The sequence below is a fragment of the Mirounga angustirostris genome, unplaced genomic scaffold (genome assembly GCF_029215605.1).
Source record: "Mirounga angustirostris isolate CCGP_5_RB_7025 unplaced genomic scaffold, mMirAng1.0.hap1 SCAF_9, whole genome shotgun sequence".
In the NCBI taxonomy this organism is placed as follows: domain Eukaryota; kingdom Metazoa; phylum Chordata; class Mammalia; order Carnivora; family Phocidae; genus Mirounga; species Mirounga angustirostris.
In genome coordinates this window covers 54,484,077-54,510,389 of record NW_026991717.1, presented here as the reverse complement: position 1 = coordinate 54,510,389, position 26,313 = coordinate 54,484,077, and the positions used below count along the sequence as shown (strand labels likewise).

General features: G+C 40.7%; 1 protein-coding gene across 1 annotated transcript in view; it reads right to left on the bottom strand.

Moving 5' to 3' along the window:
• ATP8B4 (ATPase phospholipid transporting 8B4 (putative)) overlaps positions 1–26,313 on the bottom strand; it is a 266,629-nt gene that overhangs the window by 27,832 nt on the left and 212,484 nt on the right. Inside the window, exons 21-23 of the mRNA XM_064570495.1 lie at positions 21,336–21,480; positions 18,331–18,514; positions 17,581–17,804 (exon numbers count right to left, since the gene is read on the bottom strand). Of these exons, the coding sequence (XP_064426565.1) occupies positions 17,581–17,804; positions 18,331–18,514; positions 21,336–21,480 (553 nt within the window). The remainder of the gene's footprint in view (positions 1–17,580; positions 17,805–18,330; positions 18,515–21,335; positions 21,481–26,313) is intronic.

Below are 26,313 nucleotides of genomic sequence, written 5' to 3'. Positions count from 1 at the left end.
TGGAAGGCAGGGAAGGAAGGAGAGAGGGTGGAAGAGGCAGGGGAAAAAAGGAGGGAAAGCAGGAGGAAGGAGCATGCAAGGATCCAAGCTTCAAGCCGTACATTTAACGGATAAAGAAAAAGGTATATTTCTCTACTAATAATTTTTATCAAAATGCAATTCTTTATTGCTACAGCTATTTATTTTTATAACAAGCTACTATATTAATGAAAAATAGAAAATTAGAGAACAAGATTTAAGGAAAACTGAATATCTTGATAGTGTTAAGCATTTTCCTCGTGAAAACTCAATATCACTCACTCTTTACTTCTAGTTTTGCCTCAGGCTCTACGAAAATGTGTTAACCTGAGTCATTCACCTTAAGAATAAAAAAACACTGGGGCGCCTGGGTGGCTCAGTTCCTTAAGCGTCTGCCTTCGGCTCAGGTCATGATCCCAGGGTCCTGGGATCGAGCCCCGCATCAGGCTCCCTGCTCAGTGGGGAGCCTGCTTCTCCCTCTCCCGCTCCCCTGCTTGTGTTCTGTCAAATAAATAAATAAAATCTTTAAAAAAATAAAATTAAAAAAAAAGAATAAAAAAAACACATTCCTGGGTTATGTGCATTGGTTTGACATAGTTTAGAGGCTTTAGGGGCTTCCACAAACAAAGTCACAAGCAGTATTTCTTCTACAACAGACTTCTTCCTCCCCTTGTAAGAGGTCTCCAGCTACTCAAATAGTTATCCTACTTCTCCTTAAGGCCCTTATATACCCTCAGAAAGTTTTTAAGGCCCCTTCTGGTGACTAGGACCAGCTGGGAGGGGCACACTAGCCCCGATGATGACCTACAAGGAACTTATCCCGGCTTCTCCCCTTCCTGGCATGCTCAAGCCCTAAACCGCCTACCTCCACCACCTCCATCTCAAACAAACATGCACCCACATGTAGGTTGACCAGATGCCCCAAAGAGATTGGAGGGGCCAAGGAAGGAGGGAAAATGATTTTTCTGGAGCCTCTGGTGTAGGAAGCATTCTGGCCTGAGACTAGACCAGTCAAATGGTGGCAGCACGCTGACTTTGGGTGACTCAAATGGTTTATATAAACAAAAGATCTCCAAAAAAGTATTTGTCCTAAGGCCCTTGTACTCCTAGGGGCAGCCATTACCTGCCCCCCCCCCAACTTCCAAATTTTCTTTTCCCATCTCCAATATTCTGAATAAAAGAGAAAAGTCATGCTCCTACGAGATACCACTCATCTGTTTGGAACTGTGTAAGTATCTCTTCACAGATCAGAAAAAAAGGAAAAGAAAAGTTCCCCATTTTTCCAACTTTACTGTTTTACTATTTAAGGAAAGCTCCTCCTCGCTCACTTCTTTGTGGGAGCAATTTATCAACCTTATCAACCCTTTTAGATAGAGTAAAAATACTCCAGCTACAAATTACAATCTAACAGCTTGAGGAACACACAATCTATGATTTATAGAATACCACGTTTAAATAGACCTTAAGACTCTTAAACAGTTACAAAGGGCTTTCCACTCTGAGACCACTGGCTTAGCTCCTTATTCAAATGACAAGATGGACTACCCCTTTGGAGACACGTATCGCCCCCCACTTTACTGCATGTTGTAGCAAAAAACTGTATAGTGATATTTTTCTTTTTGGCCCTAAAAAACATTTGTCATTTAAAGAAAACACATTGTGGAATAAATATGAGGTGCTCAGTCTCAGCACATCTGTTCCTGATTTGTGTAATTAACAGAAACCCACTAGCAGGAGCCAGGAGGAATGGCCCCTGCCTGAGCACCCACCTCTCCCTGGGTTTTCCATAGAGCACATCTGGAAGGCAAGGGGGAGAGGAACCACCATGCCATGTTGAGAAGGACTCACAGGTAACCACATCCAAGAAGTCATCAAAGCCTAGAGATTAGTCGCACTCTTTCAGGTCACTTTCCAAATTTTTCGTTGTGAGTTTTCTTATATTGTTTGACAGAACTAAAGTTTTTCTGGACTTGACAAGATAATTGTTTCCATATCACAGCAGAATTAAAAAAAAAAAAATACACAGCCCTGTATCTCACTGACAATGATAAATTGTCATCAGATAATATCACCCCCCAAGTACACAGTGCCAGTAGTTACATAGTTTCAAACATGAATTTCCTAAATAGGGCTTCAACCAATGGTGGGTTGTTTTTTGGTTTTTGATTTTGTTTTGGTTTTTTTTTTTTTTTTTGGTTCTGTCCCCGGAGGGGGACAGTTCATATTTATTAAAAATCCTGAGGTTATAGGGTGCTTTTAAAGTAAGTTACTCATACAAATAGTGCACACAAGCCACAGTGGATTCCATGAAAATCACGCAGGCTTTGATAACAGATTGGGATAAGGCATGACCTCAAAAAGGGTCCATGATTCAGTTTAGAGACTCCTCTGACCTTTATCCAAACCCCTTTGGTCCAGAAATTTTGTTGGAAATCTTACCAGGACAGATCATATTTAAATTCTTAGTGGCAGTTTGGTAGGAGTGTTTGCTGGCCAAAAAAAAAAAAAATGGCTTCAAGCTTCCAGATGATTCCAGGAGACAGTCTGCCCTTTCTAAGGACCTAATCTGTGAGAACCCCCACCCCCCAGACATTAGCTCTCTCTAAGACTTTATTTTCTCCTCATAGCCCTATTGTACCAAGTGTTGTGGGATGTTTCTCCTTTAGATACCAAATAAAGCAAACACTTGCCCTGATTAGGGGTTGGGTGAAAACTTTTTTTTTTTTTTTAAGGAAGATATAGCCATTCTCTCTTCCAAGTCTGTGACAACTGCAGTGGCCAATTATCAAGCAGAGCAGAGGGAGCAATGAAGAGAGAGTCAGAAAACGTGGGTTCCAGTCCCAGCCTTGCACATGACTGATCCTCAGATCTCGCAGGACTCAGGCTCCTCCTCTGTAAGAGGGGCTGGACTCAATATCTCGGACATTCCCTGACAGAGCGAAGATTCCAGATTTCGACAAAACGTATACTTTTTGTTCTGTGTCCCAGCTGTTTCTCCAAGAAAGTCCACCCAGCAAAGCAAGTGAAAGGGGTATTGCCCCTCCCAAGGGGATTCTTTCCCCATGTGTCCCAAAGCAACCACAACAGAGGTTAGCGCCCTGAAATTAACCAGGAGAAGGTCCACAAACCAAGTACAACCCAGCCTGGATTACATCATCATTCATCTGAGATGTCCTAAAGCCATCACCATCTGACAGGCAATGAATGGTTCCACCCCCAGCCCCTTGGAGTATCACACACCATAGCTGGATTGGCTTGCACATCTGCCCCAGCCCACCTACCAGGATGGGGCATTGATGGGAATCTCCTGGAGCTATCATCAGAGAATAAGAGTCTGCATAAAATTTACCAGGCCCCCAGAGACAGGCCAAGGTAGTAAAGATAGAGCACATGTCACTTCATTAAGAAATTAAACTGATGCTTTTAAAAGTCAACATTGTGTCTAAGAAAGCACAATCTGTTTACATTTTATCAGATATTTTCAGCTGCAGAGTGGATTATTTCAAAGCAATCTGTTGAGAGGTGCAGGAAAGAAGTATCAAAGTGCTATGAATCACGCTGGGATTAGACAGGGTTGGCCCCAAGACACAGCTCATCCATGACAAATTTAATTCAAAAAAACTCTTGATGGAAAAAATCCTTATTTTCTACCAAAGGTGACTACTCAACACCAGTTTCACATTTATGAAAACAAAATCGTTTCCAGACTGTAAGTTCCCTGAAGGCAGGAACTGCATCCTCTGGTTCATTCTGGTGTCCTTGGAGAGCACTTGGCCCTAAACTGGCCCTCAGTTTATTCTTGTTAAATGAACGAGGATTCAAAGACTCCAAGTTGTGTGTCAGAGGATGTTTGTGTGAGTCTCACTCCTGTCAAGATTGGACAGACAAGTGATTGGGGATCAGGCCTGCTAAGGAAGGGCCTCAAAACACATGTTTATTCCTGAATCTGCCAGGCTCTAGAGTTTTTATTACTACTGGCTGCATTTCTCTGTGGAGCATTCAGTTCCACTGAAGCAACTTAGGGGAGGGATGGCAGGGGTAGAAAGACCTCAGATGGCCTACTTCTATTAACAGACTGGAACTAAGTGGTTATTCAATGGGCTTTAAGAGCTACGAAAGCCCAGTTACCCAACACATGGCTTTGAAGGCCAATGCCAGCTAAATAATTTCAATGCGGGGTGAGGGGAAAAAAAGCATCACTGCAAAAATGTCCCCTATTCAAAAATTCTCATAATCTGTAGCCTAGTGTCTCTCCCAAATATGTTTTCTTTTCAGTTGCCTCATTTATAGCATACTGTCTTTGGGAAAAAAAGGGCTAAGAAAAAAAGGCAAAGGATTTTTCAGTTACACTTGTTACTAATCAGGACCTTCTAGCGAAAGACGGAATGGAAAAGAGACGACAATCCCTACCACTTCAAGATCCACATCCATGTTACCCTCACAGCCAGTCCCTGGATTACTAGCATACCAGGGCACACTCATGTGGGTGGGGCTGGGAAACACCAGAGTCTCCACCATCAGAGTGGTATAACATCTGTTCTGTAAGATATGTCTTGCTGTACACAATACTGTTAAGTAAGACCTCCCTGCTGCCAATGCCACGCAGTTTTTTAAAAGGGTTTCTGAATGAGGTGTTTTTTTTTTTTTTATGTTCAGTTAGCCACTGTATAGCACATCATTAGTTTTTGATGTAGTGTTCAATGATTCATAGGTGCATATAACACCCAGTGCTCACAATACGTGCCCTCCTTAGTACTCATTACCCTGTTACTCCATCCCCCCACACTCCCTCCCCTCTGAAGCCTCAGTTTGTTTGCCAGGGTCCACAGTCTCTCATGGTTTGTCTTCCTCTCTGATTTCTCTCCCTTCAGATTTCCCTCCCTTCCCCTATGGTCCTCCATGCTATTGCTTATGTTCCACATATGAGTGAAACCATATGATAATTGTCTTTCTCTGCTTGACTTACTTCACTTAGCATAATCCCCTCCAGTTCCATCCATACTGATGCAAATGGTGGGTATTCATCCTTTCTGACGGCTAAGGAATATTCCACTGTATACATGAACCTTTATCCATTCATCTGTTGAAGGGCATCTCAGCTCCTTCCACAGTTTGGCTATTGTGGACATTGCTGCTATAAACATTGGGGTGCATGTGCCTCTTCTTTTCACTACATCTGTGTCTTTGGGGTAAATACCTAGTAGTACAATTGCTGGGTTGTAGGGAGCTCTATTTTTAACATCTTGAGGAATCTCCATACTGTTTTCCAGAGTGGCTGCACCAGCTTGCATTCACACCAACTATGTAAGAGGGTTTCCCTTTCTCCACATCCTTGCCAACATTTGTTGCTTCCTGTTTTATTAATTTTTGCCATTCTAACTGGTGTAAGGTGGTCTCTCATTGTGGTTTTGATTTCTATTTCCCTGAAGACTAGTGATGTTGAGCATTTTTTTCATGTGTCAGCCATTTGTATGTCTTTTTTAGAGAAATGTTTGTTCATGTCTTCTGCCCATTTTTTGACTGGGTTATTAGTTTTTTGAGTGTTGAGTTTGAGAAGTTCTTTATAGATCTTGTATATCAGCCCTTTAACTGTAATGTCATTTTCAAATATCTTTTCCCATTCCATGGGTTGCCTCTTAGTTTTGTTGACTGTTTCCTTTGCTGTGCAGAAGCTTTTTATCTTTTATCAAGATAAATGTTCTTTATCTTGATCTTTAGCTTGTTCATTTTTTATTTTGCTTCACTAGCCTTTGGAGATGTATCTTGAAAGAAGTTGCTGTGGCCGATGTCGAAGAGGTTACTGCCTATGTTCTCTTTTAGGATTTTGATGGATTCCTGTGTCACATTGAGGTCTTTCATCCATTTTATCTTTGTGTATGGTGTAAGAGAATGGTCCAGTTTCATTCTTCTATATGTAGCTGTCCAATTTTCCCAGTACCACTTATTGAAGAGACTGTCTTTTTTCCATTGCATATTTTTTCCTGATTTGTCAAAGATTAGTTGACCATAGAGTTGAGGTACATTTCTGGAGTCTCTATTCTGTTCCATTGGTCTATGTGTCTGTTTTTGTGCCAGTACCATGCTGTCTTGGTGATCACAGCTTTGTAATATAGCTTGAAGTCAGGCAACGTGATGCCCTAGCTTTGTTTTTCTTTTTCAACATTCCCTTGGCAATTTGGAGTCTTTTGATTCCATACAAATTTTAGGACTATTTGTTCCAGCTCCTTGAAAAATGCCAATGGTATTTTAATAGGGATGGCACTGAAAATGTAGATTGCTCTGGGCAGCATAGACATTTTAACAATGTTTATTCTTCCAATCCATGAGCATGGAATGTTTTTCCATCTTTTTGTGTCTTTCTCAATTTCTTTCATAAGTGTTCTGTAGTTTCTAGAGTATAGTCCTTTACCTCTTTGGTTAGGTTTATTTCTAGGTATCTGATGTTTTTTGTTGCTATTGTAAATGGAATCGATTCCTTAATTTCTCTTTCTACAGTTACATTGTTAGTGTATAGAAAAGCAACTGATTTCTGGGCATTGATTTTGTATCTTGCCACATTGCTGAATTGCTTGAGTTCTACTAATTTGGGGGTGGAGTCTTTTGGGTTTTCCACGGAAAGTATCATGTCATCTGCGAAGAGAGAGTTTGACTTCTTCTTTGCCAATTTGGATGCCTTTTATTTCTTTTTGTGGTCTGATTGCTGATGCTAGGACTTCTAGCACTATGTTGAACAACAGTGGTGAGAGTGGGCACCCCTGTCATGTTCCTGACCTTAAGGGAAAAGGTCTCAGTTTTTCCCCATTGAGAATGATATTCACTGTGGGTTTTTCATAGATGATTTTTATGATATTGAGGAATGTTCCCTCTATCCCTATACTCTGAAGAGTTTTAATCAGGAACGGATGTTGTATTTTGTCAAATGCTTTTTCTGCATCAATTGAGAGGATCATATGGTTCTGAATGAGATGGTTTTAAATGGAATTGTAGAAATTAAAATGAGATTTCAAATTCAGCTAATCTTTAGGTCATTTGGAAAGAGTTCAGGTAGGAGGGGAGGGTTTTCCTCCTGCTCCTCTACAGTCTCACACCCTTACACAAATCAGCCCTAAATCCCTACAGGGTAGGAAGAGTTCACACCTTCAGACTTCCACTCAATTTTGAAAATATCCATAGGCTCACTTGAGATTTATTGAGCCCCTGAAGTAATCCCAGATCCTCACACATTTCTTCTTTTCCCATGTTCTCATGTTAACTTCCATTACAGTCTTCTATTGGACCTATTTATCCATTTCTTCACTTCCTGGTTGACAAAATGAGTTCCAAGTGGGTAAGACACTTGACCTATTTGACCTATTCATCATTCTTTTTTCTTTTCCCAAGATGGTAAACAAGTATTCCTATTAGCAATTTGACAATCTTTTGTGACTCACAGATACGGGCAAGGAATGAATTAATCAACTTAAAATATCAACAACTTAAATGTTCAATCAGAAAAGTGAAATAATTTATAATAAATCCATATTTCAGAATGCCATTAAGAAAAATAACAGTTTTGGGGCACCTGGGTGGCTCAGTCATTAAGTGTCTGCCTTCGGTTCAGGTCATGATCCCAGAGTACTGGGATCGAGCCCTGCATCCAGCTCCCTGCTCTGCAGGAAGCCTGCTTCTCCTTCTCCCACTCCCCTGCTTATGTTCCCTCTCTCGCTGTGTCTGTCAAATAAATAAATAAAATCTTAAAAAAAAAAAAAAAGAACAGTTTTTAAAGAATGTAAAACCAGAGGTGTTTCTCAAAATGTAGTGGTTTTTTTTTGAAACAAGAAAGATAAAGAGAGTATGGTCTCCAATATATAAAAGGTGATACATATTCACACATAATTATTTTTGTAATCCGGAAAAAACTGAGGATATTGGAAAAGACTACAGAAGTTGAAATGTAAACTCCCCACTTCAGCATACGAAAAAAGGCTATTTTGTCCTCTGGACTAGAGTTAATTTAAAAAACAGAAATTTTTGAAAGGGAGAAACATATAAATAGCTTATTCCTATGGGGATAGTATTTTTAGCATCATTTTGTCCTTCCTACATCTTCCTGCTTCCAAAACACTGGAAGCAGGGTGATGTCAGATTTTGCAACTGTTGCTGTAGAGACCTCTATTCCAGAATTTCCCAAAGTGGATTCTGTATGGCATCTGTTCTAAGGACATTATGCATGTTGCTTGGAAAAGTGGGGTTCCATGCCAAATGAGTTTGGGTAATAATACCAATTCTCATTGACTCTAACACACTATTTATTCTGACATCATTATTGTTGCCAAGATTAGACCACATGGGGAATCTAACATTCTCATAAAACTAAGGCAGCAAAGGGCTGAATCCTTAGTGTAAAAGTAAAGGAAGAACAAATCTTCGTGCTCAGAGGGACCACCTATATGAACCATGGCACTAGCTCAAAGGAAGAGACAAAAAATTTCTCCTGAAAATTTGGACCATAAATGGTATTTACCAGAGTTTGCAATTCAAAGTCAAAAAAATCCTGGAACAGAAAAAGAGGTCTCAGTTAGGCAGTATCCCCAGAAAACTGGCAGAACCACAGAAATGCTCTCTGGAAAAAAAAAAAAAAAAGTGACTTCAGGAGTGATGTCATCAAGATGGCAATGCAGGTCATCTGCAGCTTCAGTCAGCCTCACAAGAATACCAACAAGCAACTACCTACAGACTGGACACCATTGTGAAAATCCCAGAACCAGGACCTGAAGCTAAAGCACAGAGACTGAGAAGGACCACACTAGAAGGGCAAGAGGAGTAGCTCCACTCTGACCATATCCCCCTCTCCAAGGCTGGCATAGTGCCTCACCAAGGTGGCCCCTTGGGCCTGAGGTTTCTCCAGTGAGAAAAGGAGAACCCAACCAAGGTAGACATCCAGCTCTTCCAGCATTGCAGGATACTTCCCAGGAGCCCTACTCAGGTCTTATCTCATGGGGATCACTGGGGGAATCTGCAGGGCTCAACCACTGAGGATCAGATGGAGATGGAGATAGGAGGAGAGGCATACAGCAACCAGCACTCAGATCTTAATGGACCTCACTCCAACTTGCAGCAGCACTGGAGCAGAGATCCCTACTGGGGGTTCTGCCAATCTGCAGAGACAAGTCAGTGGTTATGTCTGGTTGGGGAGCTTGGCTGGGAGTTCTGCCTGATTCGGGTACCCAGCCAAAGAGCTGTATTTACCATGGAGCCCATTCTATGATCCTACCTAGGCAGGGAAGAAAATTCACAGCTCCACCCAACTGCTGAGTACAGCCTCCAACCCCACCCAACCAGAGATCCCAGGTAGCCACAGAGCCCATCCTACAGTCCCGTTATGCTGGAACCCAAACCAGCAGCCCTGCCTTACAGTTAAAGTATAGCCTCTGGCCCCACAAAACCAGGGGCCCTGAAGAGTGCCCCTGGGCAGCCTCAAAGCCCAGTCTATGGTACCACCCATCCAGGAAACCAAGCCTACAGCCCCACCCTGCAGCAGAGTTCAGCCTATAGAACTGCCAATTGTGAAATATAGCCTGCAGCCCCATCCTTCCAGGGATCCCAGCCAGCAACCCCACCCAATCATGGAGTATAGCCTGTAGTCCTACTTGATGAGAGAGCCCAGACAGTGACCCAGCCCAACTTTAGGGGCATACGTATGGTCCTGCCTGATCACAGTGCATAGGCTGAGGCCCCACCCAATCACAAAGCCCTGCTTATGACCCTGCATGAACACAAAGTCTAGCCAGTAGCACCATCTGGTCAGGGAGCACAGCCCAAGACCTTATTCAACCATGAGCAATTGCAGATCCTAGTCCATAGCCCTGCCCAATCAGAGCCCACCTAGATTCAGTCCCTCTGACCTCAAAGCACAAGCAATGGCTTTGCCTAACTAGAGACCCTGTAGGAAGCCCTGCCTGCCCACAGATGTTGCCACCTGACCCATCCAGTACTCCAATGGAGCTGAGCTGTCTTTCCCTGCTGAAGCAAACTTGTTAAGTCTGGAAGTAGACACCACTTCCTCAAATGTGCAGATACCAACTCAAAGAATCAAGGGTCATGAAGAATCAGATAAAATAACACTACCAAAGGAAATGAATAAGGTGGCAGTAACTGAAAATAAAGAAATGGAGACCTATGGACTAACAAAAAAAATTCACAATAATCCTCTTAAAGGTCAGCGAACTATAAGAACACACAATTAAATGAAATTAGGAAAACAATGTATGAACAAAATGAGAAGTTCAACAAAGAAATAGAAATTATCAAAACAAACAGAAATCCTAGCCTGAAGAATACAGACTCACCTAAAGAATTTAATATAGGGCATCAGTAACAGACTCAACCAAGCAGGAGAATGAATTAGTGAACCAGAACATGGATCATTTTAAATTTTCCAGTCAAATTCATAGAAAGAGAAAGTAGAATAGTGCTTTCCAGTGGCTGGAGGAAGGGAAAAATGGGAAGTTGTTTTTCAATGGGTACAGAGTGTCAGTTTTACAAGATGAAAAGGTTCTGGAGATCCATTGCACAACAATGTGAATGTACTTACCACCACTGAATTGTACCCTTAAAAATGGTTAGGACATTAAACTTTATGTTCTGTGTCTTTAGCCACAGTTAAATTTTTTAAGAAGTATTTTAAAAATAGCTGATATAGACCATGATTATAAAACCTACTTCATATGGTTATTGTAAATATTGAGCTAATACATGCAAAACATTTAGACAATGCCTGGCACATAGTAAGTGCTACATAAGTGTTAGCTATAATTGCAGTTTGTTTTATCCCTACTTGTTGGTGCCAACAATATAATGGTTTCACCTAGAAGATGACACTGTAACATTGATGCCATTACGTGGGCATTGTCACTGACTTACTGCCTTTTCCTCTCCAACAGAAGACGACAAATTACTACTTGCCTCTTTCCTGACAAGCTTATATACTTCTCTGACAAGTCTGGAAATAGAACCTTAAATTCTCCACAGAATGGATAGCTCATAAAATTTGTGAGATTACACTTCATTAAGAATGCATCCCTTAGACATCCTTTACCATGCCAAGCCCCAGCAGGAACCATATTCTGACACATACCATGGGCTTAATAAATATTCATCCAATGAATGAAAATCTTAAATAGTGGGACCAAGGGATCCTGTTCAGTAAGTATAAGCCTGGATCCCAATTTGATCAAATCATCATAAAAATTAGGGCAAAAAGATTTGCAACAACGTGGATGGAACTGGAGGGTATTATGTTGAGTGAAATAAGTCAAACAGAGAAAGACATGTATCATATGATCTCACTGATATGAGGAATTCTTAATCGCAGGAAACAAACTGAGTGTTGCTGGAGTGGGGGGTGGGGTGGGAGGGATGGGGTGACTGGGTGATAGACACTGGGGAGGGTATGTGCTCTGGTAAGCGCTATGAATTGTGCAAGACTGTTGAATCTCAGATCTGTACCTCTGAAACAAATAATGCAATATATGTTAAGAAAAAAAAAAAGAAGAAGAACGTAGCGGGAGGGGAAGAATGAAGCGGGGGAAATCGGAGGGGTAGACGAACCATGAGAGACGATGGACTCTGAAAAACAAACAGGGTTCTAGAGGGGAGGGTGGTGGGAGGATGGGTTAGCCTGGTGGTGGGTATCGAGGAGGGCACATTCTGCATGGAGCACTGGGTGTTATGCACAAACAATGAATCATGGAACACTTCATCTAAAACTAATGATGTAATGTATGGGGATTAACATAAGAATAAATAAATAAATAAATAAATAAATAAAACTAATGATGTAATGTATGGGGATTAACATAAGAATAAAAAAAGAAAAAAAAGAATTAAGTATTTCTTAAAAAAAAAAAAAATTAGGGCAAAAAGGATAACAGTCCTGGACTCCTCCTCAATAGCTCAATTGGTTTTATGTGGTGATTGCTCTTCTGCCTAAAGAGGATTTGCCCTGCCCTATTTAAATCAACCATTTTGTAAAACAAAATAAAACTGGAAACTTGACTACTGTCAGTCCTGAATGGCCCTCTGTGTTTTTTCCTGTGCTGGTGAGTTGGGCTAGAAATCCACTCTATATTTTTCCTATAATGAAGCAATATATGAACAATTAAGTACATCATTTGTGGTCCAATTAACTACCATATTAAAACAATATAACACATACAAAAAACATCACTCTGCATTCTGAAATCAATGCCATGATCACCCTGAGATCTTAAGGCACAAGCCCCTTTCCCACAGTGCTGGTCAGGCTATACACATTTACACAGACCAGATGTAGAGCCTGCAGAGACAGCCCCGGGTGTAGGTACAGTAAACGACAACCTGCAGGAGTGACTGTAGGCATATATGAATGACTCTCCTTGTTACATCTGCCTCAAGCACAAGAAAGGGTTCTAGGAACACCCAACAACATGAAAATGCCCAGATGCTTCTATATGCCAGATGTCATTCAAGATTATGGACGATGATTCAGGTGTGCTTTCTTTCCTCAAGGAGCTTATGGTTAAGCTAGATAAAATAGACTAGGCAAATTGGGAAAAGCAATCCTCTACCCTGAAACAGACACCCCTTTTTCTCTTGACCCTGTATTAGTGCACGTATTAGCCTCAGGGGCGATGGCTTTGGTAGGATGGGTAAAGAGATTCTAAGCCCTCTGGAAAAATTCTATTTTGGGGAATAAGCTGTTTGCTTAACTGCCCACTCTGCCTCAGGAAAGATGAACAGAGTCTAGCATGGACTAAACAAAAAGCAGACTGGAGTTCATTCTGGACTCTGGGTTCAATGAAACATTGGATTTTCTTCTATATTGGCCAACCCTGTGGTTCTCAAAGTATGGTCACCCACCAGCAACATCAGCATCTCCCAGTGAACTTGCTAGAAATGCAAATTCTTGGGCTCTATCTCAGAGTTACTGAATCAGAAACTCAGGTGGGCCCAAGGATCTGGGCTTTAAAAGCCCTCCGGGTGATTCCCATTCACATTAAAGCTTGAGAGCCGCTAGTCCATCCCAACTCACCAGCACAGGAAACAACACAGAGGGCCAATCAGGACTGACAGTAGTCTAGTAAAGATGGTGCAACAAACTAGAGATTTCAGTGTAATAAGTGAAGGGAAGGAGGAAGGAAGGGAGGAACGAAGCTAAGTTGAACCAAACATTTAAGAAACTGAATCATAGACTGGTGGCATGTCTTACAACTAGATTTAAGCATCAGGTACTCATGTCTTTGGAATAATCTTTGTTCTCCCATGCTGTTCTCTCTTAAAAGGTAAATACTGGTGAGAGGATTGGAAAGCTAGTTGCTTAACATCTGACTCTGACCAGTTTTATCAGATCTTGAAAGCAGAGCAGAAATCACCTAAATATAAAGGTTAGAAGTCACTGAATATTAGTTTACAACTTCACAGTTTAACAAAGAAAACTTTGGCAGTAAACCTGCTATCCAAACTCTGTGTCTGTAAATACAAATCATTGACCACTCTTCTGTGTCCTAAGAGATCTAAATGAGGGTATAGGCCTCCCTTCATAGTTCTGTGATTTTTCAAAAGCTCCAAACCTTTGCACTATGAAAACTGCGGCTCTTGGAAGGACTGCTTAGTGAATAGCCTTACTTCATTTTTATGTGGAGGAAAAGTCCCCAGCCTAGGAAGGCACAGGCCACATTCTCACATTTGTTTGTATTGGACAAGGTGAGATTACGAGCAGGTAAGTCGCACCTCAGCCTTGTCTGAAGTAGTGCTAAGAATACATCTTTCTGAGAAACTAAAATCAAGACTTTTGCTTTACTTCAATGTCTGGAGATTACAAAATATGTGAACAAAAATATCAACATAGTCTGCTTTTAGTTCTGGGGCATGTTATTCTTAAAAGAGAACATTAGGGGGCGCCTGGGTGGCTCAGTTGGTTAAGAGACTGCCTTCGGCTCAGGTCATGATCCTGGAGTCCCTGGATCGAGTCCCGCATCGGGCTCCCTGCTGAGCAGGGAGTCTGCTTCTCCCTCTGACCCTCCCCCCTCTCATGTGCTCTCTCTCATTCTCTCTCTCAAATAAATAAAATCCTTAAAAAAAAAAAAAAAAAGAGAGAACATTAGGAATGGATATAGGTGTGCCTCATTTTAAGAAATCTCAACATCAGCTGGGAAGATGGCAGAGTAGGACGACCATGGGCTCACCTCTTGCCATGTGGCCGCCTAGAGAGCACCCACGTCAGCATAAATAACCCAGAAAGCAGCCCGAAAAATGGCAGAACAGACTCTCTGCAGCCCAGCATAGACAAGAGACCACAGCAAAGCAGATCCACCCCCTCTGATCACTCTTGGCAAGATCCCATCAAAGGAGCACCATAAGCCTGGCAGTGTGCATGCAGCCCAGACAAGGGTCAGCACCACTCCAAAGTGAGTCCTGCTCCAGGGAGAGGGCAAGATAACCACACACACCAGTCTGTGACCCCAGCAGTGGGCTGGGGGCAGGCAGCTGGTCTGACTGCAGGCCCCACCCACCAACAAAAGCTTCTCAGGGGACTACACAGGGAAAGTGCCCTGCAGTTTGGTGCTACTTCATCTGTGGCAAACGCCTGGTCTGACTCAACTCAAGCCCAAGGCAGCCCCAGACTGGACCAATAACACCACGGCACCAGACTCTGCCCACAACAGGCAGAGAGCCATCACACACTGGACTGAAGGCAAACACATCCCAGCCACAATGGTAGGACACCCCTGGAGCAACACACATAGGAGACACCCCCCAAAGCACTGTTCTGGGCAACAGGAGACATTGTGTTGCAGGACCTCTTCTTCATAAAGTCACTACTTTCAAGTGCGGGAGACATAGCTGACTTTCCTAACACAGAGAAACAGACACGGCAACAGACAGAATGAGGAGACAGAGGAATATGTCCCAAATGAAAGAGTGGAACAAAATCAGAGCAGGAGACCTAAGCAAAATGGAGATAAATAATATGTCTGATAGAGAATTTAAAGTAATGCTCATAAAGCTACTCGCTAGAATTGAGAAAGGAGTGCAGAACCTCCATGAGATCCTCCACCAAGAGATAGGAGACATAAAAAAGAACCAATTAGAGCTATTAGACTCACTAAATGGAAATAAAAATAGACCTGGAATAAATAGCAAACAAGAGGAAGTAGAAGAACAGATCAGCCACCCGAAGGACAGAGTAATAGAAAGTAATCAAGCAGGGTGCCTCAGTGGCTCAGTCGTTAAGTGTCTGCCGTCGGCTCAGGTCATGATCCCAGGGTCCTGGGATCGAGCCCCACATTGGGCTCCCTGCTCAGCGGGAAGCCTGCTTCTCCCTCTCCCACTCCCCCTGCTTGTGTTCCCTCTCTCACTGTCTCTCTCTCTGTCAAATAAATGAATAAAATCTTTAAAAAAAAAAAAAAAAAAGAAAGTAATCAAGCTGAGCAGATGAGAGGGGAAAAAATATGCAAAATGAGAATAGACCCAGGGAACTCAGCAACACTGTCAAGCATAACAGTCTCATGATAGGGATCCCAGAAGGAGAAGAACGAGAAAAGGGGGCAGAAGATTTGTCTGAAGAAATAATAGCTGAAAACTTCCTGAATTTGGGGAAGGAAAAAGAAATCCAGATCCAGGAGGCACAGAGAGCCCCCAACAAAACCAACCCAAAGAGGTCTGCACCAAGACACAAAGTAAATAAGATGGCCCAAAGTAGTGATAAAGAGAGAATTTTAAAAGCAGCAAGAGAAAAGAAAGCAGTGACATACAAGGCAAACCCCATAAGGCTATTAGTGGGTTTTTCAGCAGAAACTCTGCAGGCCAGAAGAGAGTGGCATGATCAATTCCAACTGCTAAAAGGAAAATATCTACAGCCAAAATACTTTATCCAGCAAGGCTTTCATTTAGAATAGAAGGAGAGATCGAGTTTCCCAGAAAAACAGAAGTTAAAAGCAAAACCAGCCACATCCCTGTCACACATGATGCCATCGGCCTGTGGGTCCCAAATTCACAGTCCAGCCAACCTCCTGCCCAAGTCAGCATGCATGGCCTGCCACCTGCTCAATGCCAAGTCAACATGCCTTCACCTCAGATTGCCAAGGGCTCAATTGACACTCTTCCCCTCAAATTCCAGCCCCTGTGCCCAAGTTTGTGCACAAAAGTGGGCATAATTATAACAGCAAAATGAAGCAACCCAAACAGTAACACTATTTCTGTGGAATATAGAGTGGATAAAAGGAGTGTGCTAGGCTGAGATCATCTCCAACAAGCACATCAAAGAACAATACATACAGCATTATTCTGGTTAGTGTAAAAAAAAAAAAGACAAACCTTGGAAGAATAAAACAAGATGAAATCAGAGAGGGAGACAAACCAGAAGAGACTCTTAAGTATAGGAAAGAAACTGAGGTTTGCTGGAGGGGAGGTGGGTTGGGGAATGGGGTAACTGGGGAATCAGCATGAAGGAAGGCACGTGATGGAATGAGCACTGGGTGTTGTATGCAACTGATGAATCACTGAACTCTAACTCTGAAACTAATAATATGTTATATGTTAATTAACTGAATTTAAATTAAAAAAAGGAAACCCATAAAAAAAGAAATCTCAACCTCTCAGATAAAGGGAAAAACACACAAAATCTATATTCATTACAAAAATGATTCACTAATCTCCCTAGGCACATTTAAAATAACACAAAATGTTACAATTTAATCTATACTCCATTGTTCTGGAATAAAATGGCTGAAAAAAATAGCTTTATGCATATCATTGAAACCAATGATTAAATCCAAGAGGAAGGAAGAACAGTTGAAGAAATCTCTCATGAGAGTTATGGTTATAATGTCATTCTCTCTCTCTCTTTTTTTTTTTTTTTTTACTCATAAGTATATTCAGATGCTATTGGCCTGATGTTTCACAGTTGGTACCCAGGGTCAAAACTTTCCTGGTATCCAAGATATGGGGTGAAATAACTATCTTTTAAAATGGATATGAGTAGATAGAAAAATAGAATCCTAACTTAGGAATTGTTAACTTTTCTTCCTTGTTACCAACATTATCTATTATATCACCATTATCTATTTTATCAATTTTTATCTGTTGAAATGCTGTCAAAACAGCCTTGATGTCAGGGTATCAATCATTTCTCCCTAATTTAAAACATATTTACTCTCAGTCCATATGCAGTCAGTGTGTTGGGTGAGTGACCATCTTCCCTGAGATACATCAACATTTCTTGTTAGTGTTTCTTAGGTTTCTATTCTAATGAAAGCTCCACACCAAGCTTATCTGTCATCATACCAAAATATTTCAATAAAAATTTAAAAACACACAGGATGGAGATTCATTGGTTACCTATATATAAATAAAAATAAATAAAATTGTAGCTATATGTATATTCTTTTTGTGTTTCAAGCTCAACTATAAGTTACATAACTGTCATACTGTGATCTGTATGAGACCTATAAAAATGCTATTTATTAATAAGGAGCTATGAAGAATAGTCATCTGCAATTCAGGGGGATCTAATAAAAGAAAGAAAAGCGCTTTTTTACCAACCTGGGCTGAGAAACCACAGAAGAAACCAAACCAGAAATGCACAAGTGTGAATGCAAAATTCTTATAGAAGAAATAGCATAAGAATTTGCACATTCGGAAATAGGACCACCTTCCATGAACAAGGAGAAGCCTTTGGAGGTATCTAAATTGTGCAAATGAATAGTCACTGGCTAAGACTGCCTGCAGTCCTTCCTGGCCGCTGATGCCAATGCCAATGTGAGCACCTACAAAGGAAGAGAGGAATGCTTTCATTCCGTAAATAAAGATACAATCACTTTTAAGTCATTATTTATCTGTAGAAATCTTATAGCTATAGCATTTATAATTTTTTGCATATATTATCTTATGAAACACCACGAGTTAGATATTTATCCTAGTTTTCCAAAAGAGAAAACTAGCCCGAGAATTTTAGTAATTTGCATAAGGTTTTACGATTTGTAAGTGGCAAAGCTGGGATTAACCCCAAATGTCGGGACTGTGGGTCCATTGTTCATTCCTTACACCATAGCTAGCTACAGTATAAGGTGATCAATATCCTTTTCTAGTCTAAAAATACACAGATGATTTAATTAAAGACAAAGGTTTTTCTATGAATGCTAATGATGCCAAATGTATTAGACCCAGGAAGTATTCATTTTAGAACCAGTGGTAAAATTAAAATTACAGTGTAATTTCCATTACATCTTGCCAAATGCTAAACCCGAGGACTCCAGGTCTACAGCAGACCCTACTGAGTGAATATTCTCTTACTTTTGATCATGCTGACATCATTGGCTCCATCGCCTATGGCCAAAGTGACAGCATTCCTATAGTTCTTCACCAGCTCTACTACTTGGGCTTTCTGGAGTGGGGTGACTCGGCAGCAAACCACAGTCTTACACATGCAGGCGAGTTCTAGGAGATCATTCTTGACATCACTTTCTAGGGCATGGGCCTATGTTATTAAAAAGAAAAAAAATCCAGATTAGAACAAGACCTAATCAATGAGAGGTGTCATTTGGGAGGCAGATTTCTTGTTTCTCGACTGATTTCTTTTCTCAACAGTTTAATTCATTTCAACAAGTCATTGTTGACCCAGAGTCACATAAACAACTAACTAAAGAAATGAGCACTAAACTCCTACTAAGTGCCAAGGAATTTTAGAATAAAAATAAAAAGACACAGGGCCCTTGTGTGTCCTTGACATATTATCATGCTGCATGGGTGAGAGATAATTCAATGCCAGAAAAGTTCCAGAATCCACTAAAATAAAGAAAAGCAAAAGAAAGAACCTGTCCACCATCTCACCAAGTTTAGAATGAACTACAAAATGATGGGGACTTCTTTGTTCCATGTGATGTAACTTTTGTTTCCCTTGCATTGTTGTTTTGTATATTTAGTGTTTGTTGTTGTGGTTGTTAATGGTGGGGCAAATGAAAAGCAGATGATCTGGAGATTAGCCCTTGAAAAACAAAGTGATTGAAATCGAGAGAGGCCTGTGCAAAAGGGGGGCTTGCATGCAACCTACATCTCAGTCAGGGTTCCCAACCAATTCCAGCCTTGTTCCTCTCCAAATACACACAAGCTTTATATATGCCAAGAAATGACTGAAAAAGAGAGCATAATCCTTTGCAGTTAACTGTGCAATTTGTTTTCTAGAAAACACCTCACTGTACATTATTTAATAAACACATTAAAAGGAAATAGGAATCCACCTAAACTTTGAGTCATCAGTGTCTCTGAATGAATCTCTAGCAAGATATTCACACCCCATCATAATCTGGCCCCTATATTCCTTTTGAGTTCTGTCTTCTACCACCACCTTTAAGTTTACTCTGTACTCTCACCATGCCAAATTGTTTGTTTCCATAATGTGATAGGTTCTTTCTTGACTCTGCCTTTGTACTTGCTCCTTCTGTGCCTGGAAACACCACTTCCTTCAGGAAGTCTTCCCTGACTTTCACACAAGAAACTAAATGTGTCTGCCTCTATAACTCTGAAAGCTCTGTGTTCATTCCTCTATTATATAGTATTGTCATACCACTTGAGATTAGCTCTCCCACTAGACAGCAATCCCTAAAACAAGAACTGTGTTCCAGTCATATCCTTACCCTCAGGCTCCAACATCTTGACCTGGGCATGTAATAAATGTTAATGGTATCAATGAAAGGATGGGTGAATGAGTATACAACATGACTCTGATGTAGAAAATTCTTACGTCAAGGCCTGTGATTCCTAGGGGAAACAGTGAGTTAGCTTTCTCAAATATAATTGCCGTTTCTGAAAGAGAAAGTATGTAACTGGTTGTCTTGCTTAGAATGGGCCCCTTTTCTCTCTTTTTCTTCCTTATCATCAACAAGTGAAAACCTAGACTCAGATTGATAAAGAAGGACCCAATTACATTCTACAAAGCATTGAGGTTTGAAGCAAACTGGAATCATGATTTGCTTTAAAAAAAACAACAAAAAAAAAACTTCTGACCATAGCAACAGAACTGTGGTCAATTTTCCTTAAATGAAAAATGACATTTCATGGTTTCATAAACTTCAGGCTTTGAAGCTGAAAGGGTTCTTGAAGAGCATCAATCTTAGCTCTTTCTTTCAACAGATTTAGAGACAAAGAAAAAATAGCATACATTATCACCTGAGTACTCTAACTCACCACACACTGGCTTCTTTGAGACTGAGGGAAAGTCAAAGCACAACTCATTAGGAAACTTTCCATATTCTAGTCCCTGGGCAATTCAACTTGGAGGCCACCAGCTTTAAGTCCCAGTTGACAGGCTTATAATTTTCAGTTGCTGCTCATTTGTGCAAAGGAGAAATTCGTGTCATCTGGACAAACTTTCGACTGAGCTTGGCCTGCAGCTGAGCTCTGTAACTTTCCATGGTGTAGAAGGCAACACATCATTATGTCTGGAATCCAGCTGGATAATGCTCTAAGCACTAAGAGCTAACAGACAGCTGATCACAAGGGGGAAAATACAATATACTCATATCCAACTTCTTTTGTCCTCTAAGAAACCGTCTACAAGAAGATACATTTATTTTCCAAACTCCAAAAGTGAAAAATGATCATCAAAGCTGGGGAAAGATGTGAGATTAGCTCTTTGTGCATATAAATGATAATTTCACTGGAGTGCAATCAGAGATTTTGTTTTTTAAATTAGAAACTCAGAAGAGTGTTTTGATATTTGTTCAAGATTTGGAACCTTAACTACATTAAAAGCACAATGCAAGTTTATTCTATTATGACAAGAACCAGATTTCCTAATCAAAGCAAATTGTTTGGCATTGCTGTAAAATACTGCTATTTAGAAAAACCACCAGAGGTATCTTAATGGCAATAATTTGGTGTGGTAATTATATGAAGATCAGGTTGTGCTCTGCCAAATCACAAACATCAGCAAGAGCAATAATTGCAATACATCCAACAGTTGCATTATTTTAATTAAATAACGGGGAGCTGTGACACGCTCCCTTAGAAAAGCACTTAAACAATACTGCTAAATGGTCTATAGTCATTTAGACAAGATTGATATTCTGTGAACACAGTATTTCTTTGGATCCTCCCTTTCACTGTGGTGGTTCAAGCAATAATGTATGAAATATATATCAGAAGTTTCCTTTCCCTTTGCAAACAGGAAATCATTGTGTATACCCTGTTTCTAGTGGTGTCATTTGTTTGGAAAACACAAAAGGAGACCTCAGTATGACAGCACAAAAGAGACAATTACTGGGATAAAGAAAAAGAACAAAAGCCTTAAGCAAACTCACCAAACTGTGGCCATTTATGATTAAGGCATAATCTCCTGTTATGGTTTCTTCTACAACTGAGTCCAGCTCCAGCTGCTGTTTTTCAAAAACTACATGGCCGTTGGAAGAACTTCTGTTTTGTCCAAACAAATTTTCCTTTGCTTTTCTTGAAGGCGGGGGGGGGGGGGGGGGGGGGGGGGCAGTGGAGAACAAATCATAACAAGTTTAAAGAGCATACCTATTACACTAACAAGAGACTGGCCTAGAGGTAAATTCATTTCATCACTATTCAGATAGACTATGGCATAAGATTCGGTTACAGTAAAGCAAGCTGGATGATTCTTTGTGATGGGGAGACCGTAGCAAATTTGCAAATTCCAGGAAGTAGGAAAGTAAACATAATGAAAACAGAATCATTTTGAACGTTTACAATTACCTTAAATCTAAATTATCATCTTGAGCTGGGCTGGAACTAGGTGCCCTCGATACATTTGGCCTATAAGGTTGTCTGAGCTTCAGGGACTCCAGAACCACTGGTCTGGCGTGCAATATTGTTAAATATTGAAAAGGGAAAGACTAAAGACAATTGATGAAACCTTCTAGGAATTCCAGGACATCAATATATAAAATAAATTCATTAATTTGCAGAACAATGTCATATGATCTGGCTTAAAACAGCAGTCTTTTAAGAAGCACATTTTCTAAAAATGTGACAAAACTAAATGATGGCATTTACGGAATTGGCATAGTCATTAGAATATAATGGACTGTTTTAAGTGAAAATTGCACTCATCAGCTCAAACAATAGTATAAATCTTCTGGGGGAAAAAAAATACAGACACCAAGAGTAGAGGGTCGTTCCAAATGGAAACTCCTTCCAATGCCTCAGATCTAATTAGCAGTACAAAAATCTTGCTCACACTCATCCATCTCTGCTATTTAAGAGAAAGATTGTATGGTCATGTAACATGCTTAGAAGAGGCATTTTACTCTTCTCTTCAAAATGGAAAGATAATGCCTTTAATGGAAGGGAAATTTCCTCTCTGAAGACCCTCAGATGACAGGCTTTGAAATAACGTAAGGGCAAGTTAACATGACTCCAGTACTTTGCACCACAACCAGAGGGCTACATGGCAAATGGTCCCTGAAGATGAGTGCCAAAGCCAGCCACCAATATGTTAGGCCACAACTTGCATCTATAAAATGAGTGCCCTGGAGCAAATGGGGAGTGGGAGGCCAGAAAATGGATGTTTTGGCTTACAGCAAAATGAAATGGTTCCCCAAAGGCTCATCCTATATAGAAAACATTTATCAAAATGGTTTTATGATGTAAAAAGAAGAGAATGTTCACTGTACGAAAACAACTATTTCAGCCCTTAGCTTTCTAATTATTTGAAAATGTAACACTAATTATTTATATGCGAAATCTAAAACAAAACAAAACAAAAACACAACACACACACACACACAAAAACCACCATTATCTTCTGGCTCAACATCTCCTTCTGCTGTCCAAGACCAAAAGCACAGCCTGCATTTAAGAACCCAAGGAACCCAGAGATTACATGCCCCTAGCTCCAAGAATGATATCATGCACTTAGCAATCAGTCTGCAGAATCAAAGAAAAAGATTTATAAAGTCAGAGTGCTATGTGTGAAATTTAGGGAGTTAAGGTGGGGGAAGGAGTGGAGAAGAGCCATGAAAAATCACTGTTTAGTGGGAGAATCGGACTTTTACATCAGATAATCATGTCAAGGTGTCCTCCTAACAGTCAGGAAAATTTACTGTCCCATATAATGAAGAAAGCTAGAGAAACAAGCTCCCCAGAAGCGAGCATTTGTCTGGCAGTGCTGCAGAGTTCATAAATTGGGTCTTAAGAAAGCACCAAACGGCAAACATCTCCCGAGGTTTCCTTTTTAGTAAAGTTCTCACTTGCTGTATAGATGACTCAATCTCTGTTTTCCCCCCAGAGAATAAAAACATTCCAAAGAGGGTGAAGTTCATCAGAGTATTGGCTGAAATTCTATTTATTTAGGATTTTTTCCCCCCTTAAACTGTCTTCCTAACATCTCTAGGCAGAAAAGGGACAGTTTTTCAGGCTCAGCTGCGTTCCCTCCACATGGGTCAACCCTCCTCACCAGATGGGGCTCATGCATTTTCAGACCTCTGCCCATGCTCTATAGCTATCATTTCTTTCTCCTCCTGGAACTTAGCTCTTAAAACGCTAGCTGGTTTTCGAAAAAAAAAAAAAAAAAAAAAAAAAAAAAAACACCAATTTATTAGGAAGGGAAAAACTACACGTGACTTCCTTTATTGAATAGGAACTATACATTTTTGCAGACGTAACACACAATGCTTAACCACAGAACACAAATAACAAATGCTAAAACAAAAGAAGTCCTGTGTTTTCCCAAGCTGTGTAATGAAGGGCAGCCTATTAGAATGCTGGCATGCAGAAATGCATTAACAGCTGAGGTGACCATGGCATTCAAAGCCCCGTGCCACTGCAAACACAGCAGAGCACAGCTGGGCACATGCTGGCTTGCATGCACTCTATAAAGAAAAGAGATGGTATGCTCGTAAGGCACTCTGTGTTCAAACATGGCACGGACCTGTAAGGAAATGGACTGAAACCATGGCATCATGTTTAAAAGAAGACAATCCTGACTTCGCTATAAGAGCATTGAGCTTGGAACCTGGAGAGCTGGGCTTAGGCGCAAGCTCTTGCCTCTGACATCTCGTTTGTCCACAGCTGGGTGATCTGACCTCTAGCCACTTGACAAGTCAGTTACAGACGCAGCACAGAACCCAGGTCTTCAAATTCCTAGTTCTCAGTCTACTGCACTAAACTGGTTAACAGAGAGAGTCGGCCACAGGCTGACAGGGCCAGAGGAGCAGTTATGGGACAGGACCACACTGCCGACAACAGAGAAAGGGAGGAAGTACATGAAATTTTTATTTTGAGCCCCCGTTCCATCCCTTACTACCCATGTGATCTACAAGACAATCCCTAAACCCGTGTTTTATTAGAAATTAGGGGAGTCTACGGCCATACCACCCTGAACGCGCCCGATCTCGCCTGATCTCGGAAGCTAAGCAGGGTCGGGCCTGGTTAGTACTTGGATGGGAGAAATTAGGGGAATGGGACAGCCCGTCAGGCTGGTTGACACCAGCCAGGAAAGCCTGGGCAGCTGCACCAGTGTGTATTAGAACATGGCCAAGATTTCTTAGTACTCTAAAATGTTCCGGTTTATGACAGAAACCCAACCTACTAAAACATTTTGCCTGGGTGACTAGAAGTTGGAAATGAGGAACGAGATGCATTTTGTGTGGCCTGCAGTGTTTTTAAAAATCTGTATGAGTTTATGGACATCATGATGTTCACCTTCACCAAACGCTCCACCACTCCCTAATGTCTCATATATAGCCCAGATCACACAACTAATGTTACCTGCCTGGTTCTGGAGCCATTTGCATTTGAGAACTCTGCTCATTCAAACAAGTAACTGTCTACCAAGTAGTGCTCAAAAAAGTGCAACATGTATTTTGCTGATTAAAGAAATATCAATTCCTAGGTATATCACCAGAATATTTCTCAGAAGCAGTACCGTCACATCATGGTTTAATTAGTTACCGGACATGAATTTTTTCAACAAAACATGGGACCAATATAACAAAAATGAAACATGGAGTGAGTTTGCCTGTCAGCCCAAGCAAAATTACATTCCCAGTCTGTCTTCCTTTGGGCAGAAGACATACGTATTGGTGAAATGTAATCAGTGTGGTGATCTTCTGAGAAACCATAGCAGGGTTTAATTGCAGATTTCTGGACATGCCTTTAATCCTAACACAGCTATGGTGGCAAAATTAACCCAGGACTCAAAGTGGCTAAAACAGTTTCATTACATTAAATTTGAAACAAGCCACATGCATGATATGCATAAAAATTATATATCCATGTTTATGAAATAATCTAAACACATTTGTTAGGTTTAAGTATAACCATTTAGATCATTTCCTTCTAATAGCTACTGTCACTAGGATCCTGTCTTTTTTTTTTTTAAGATTTTATTTATTTATTTGAGAGAGAGAGAATGAGAGAGAGCACATGAGAGAGGGGAGGGTCAGAGGGAGAAGCAGACTCCCTGCCGAGCAGGAAGCCCAATGCGGGACTCGATCCAGGGACTCCAGGATCATGACCTGAGCCAAAGGCAGTCGCTTAACCAACTGAGCCACCCAGGCGCCCCAATCCTATCTTTTGATACACTTTTTTGGGTTGTTTTTGCATGAACTCCCACTGAACTCAAAAACATTAACACAAGAAAACTGAAGGGTGCAAATTTATGATTTTAATATTTCATTCCCCAAATTCTGGGTTTAGTCATAAGTAGCCCAGATTAGGATTAGAGAGGGCACCTTTGGCAATAATTTTTCTTGGATGCTTTGTTTCCCCTAATCCTACTATTAAGTAAATGCATACTACAAATGTATTCATTCCTCATATACAGAATTTTATACCATGCATTGCCACCCTGTCTTAGACTCTGAGAATGGGGTTACCTTCAAGTCTGGGTTAAAATAAACATTATTTGCTAGTCAGTTAAGCAAGATGGCCTCAAGGGTCCTGAAATAATTAGTCTAGACAGAAATTCCTTATTTTTCCCCTCTGAATATTTTTCCTTCTCATTAAAAAACTTCGGGCTTTTTTTTTCCAATTATGAAAGTATTGCATGAACACTATTACAATTTCAAATAATGTGAAGAGCCATAAAGAACAAAGCAAACATGATCCATAATTCCAACATTCAGAGAGAACCACTGTATATGTCCTATAGAGAGCTTGATGGGTAGGTAAAGGACAGAAATGGATACAGATGTATAGTGTTTGTGTGTATGTATACACACACACACACACACATATACAAATACATACTTTCTTTGGAAAAAATGGATCATACCATGCCTATTTTGTAATCTCATTTCTCACTTAAATATATCA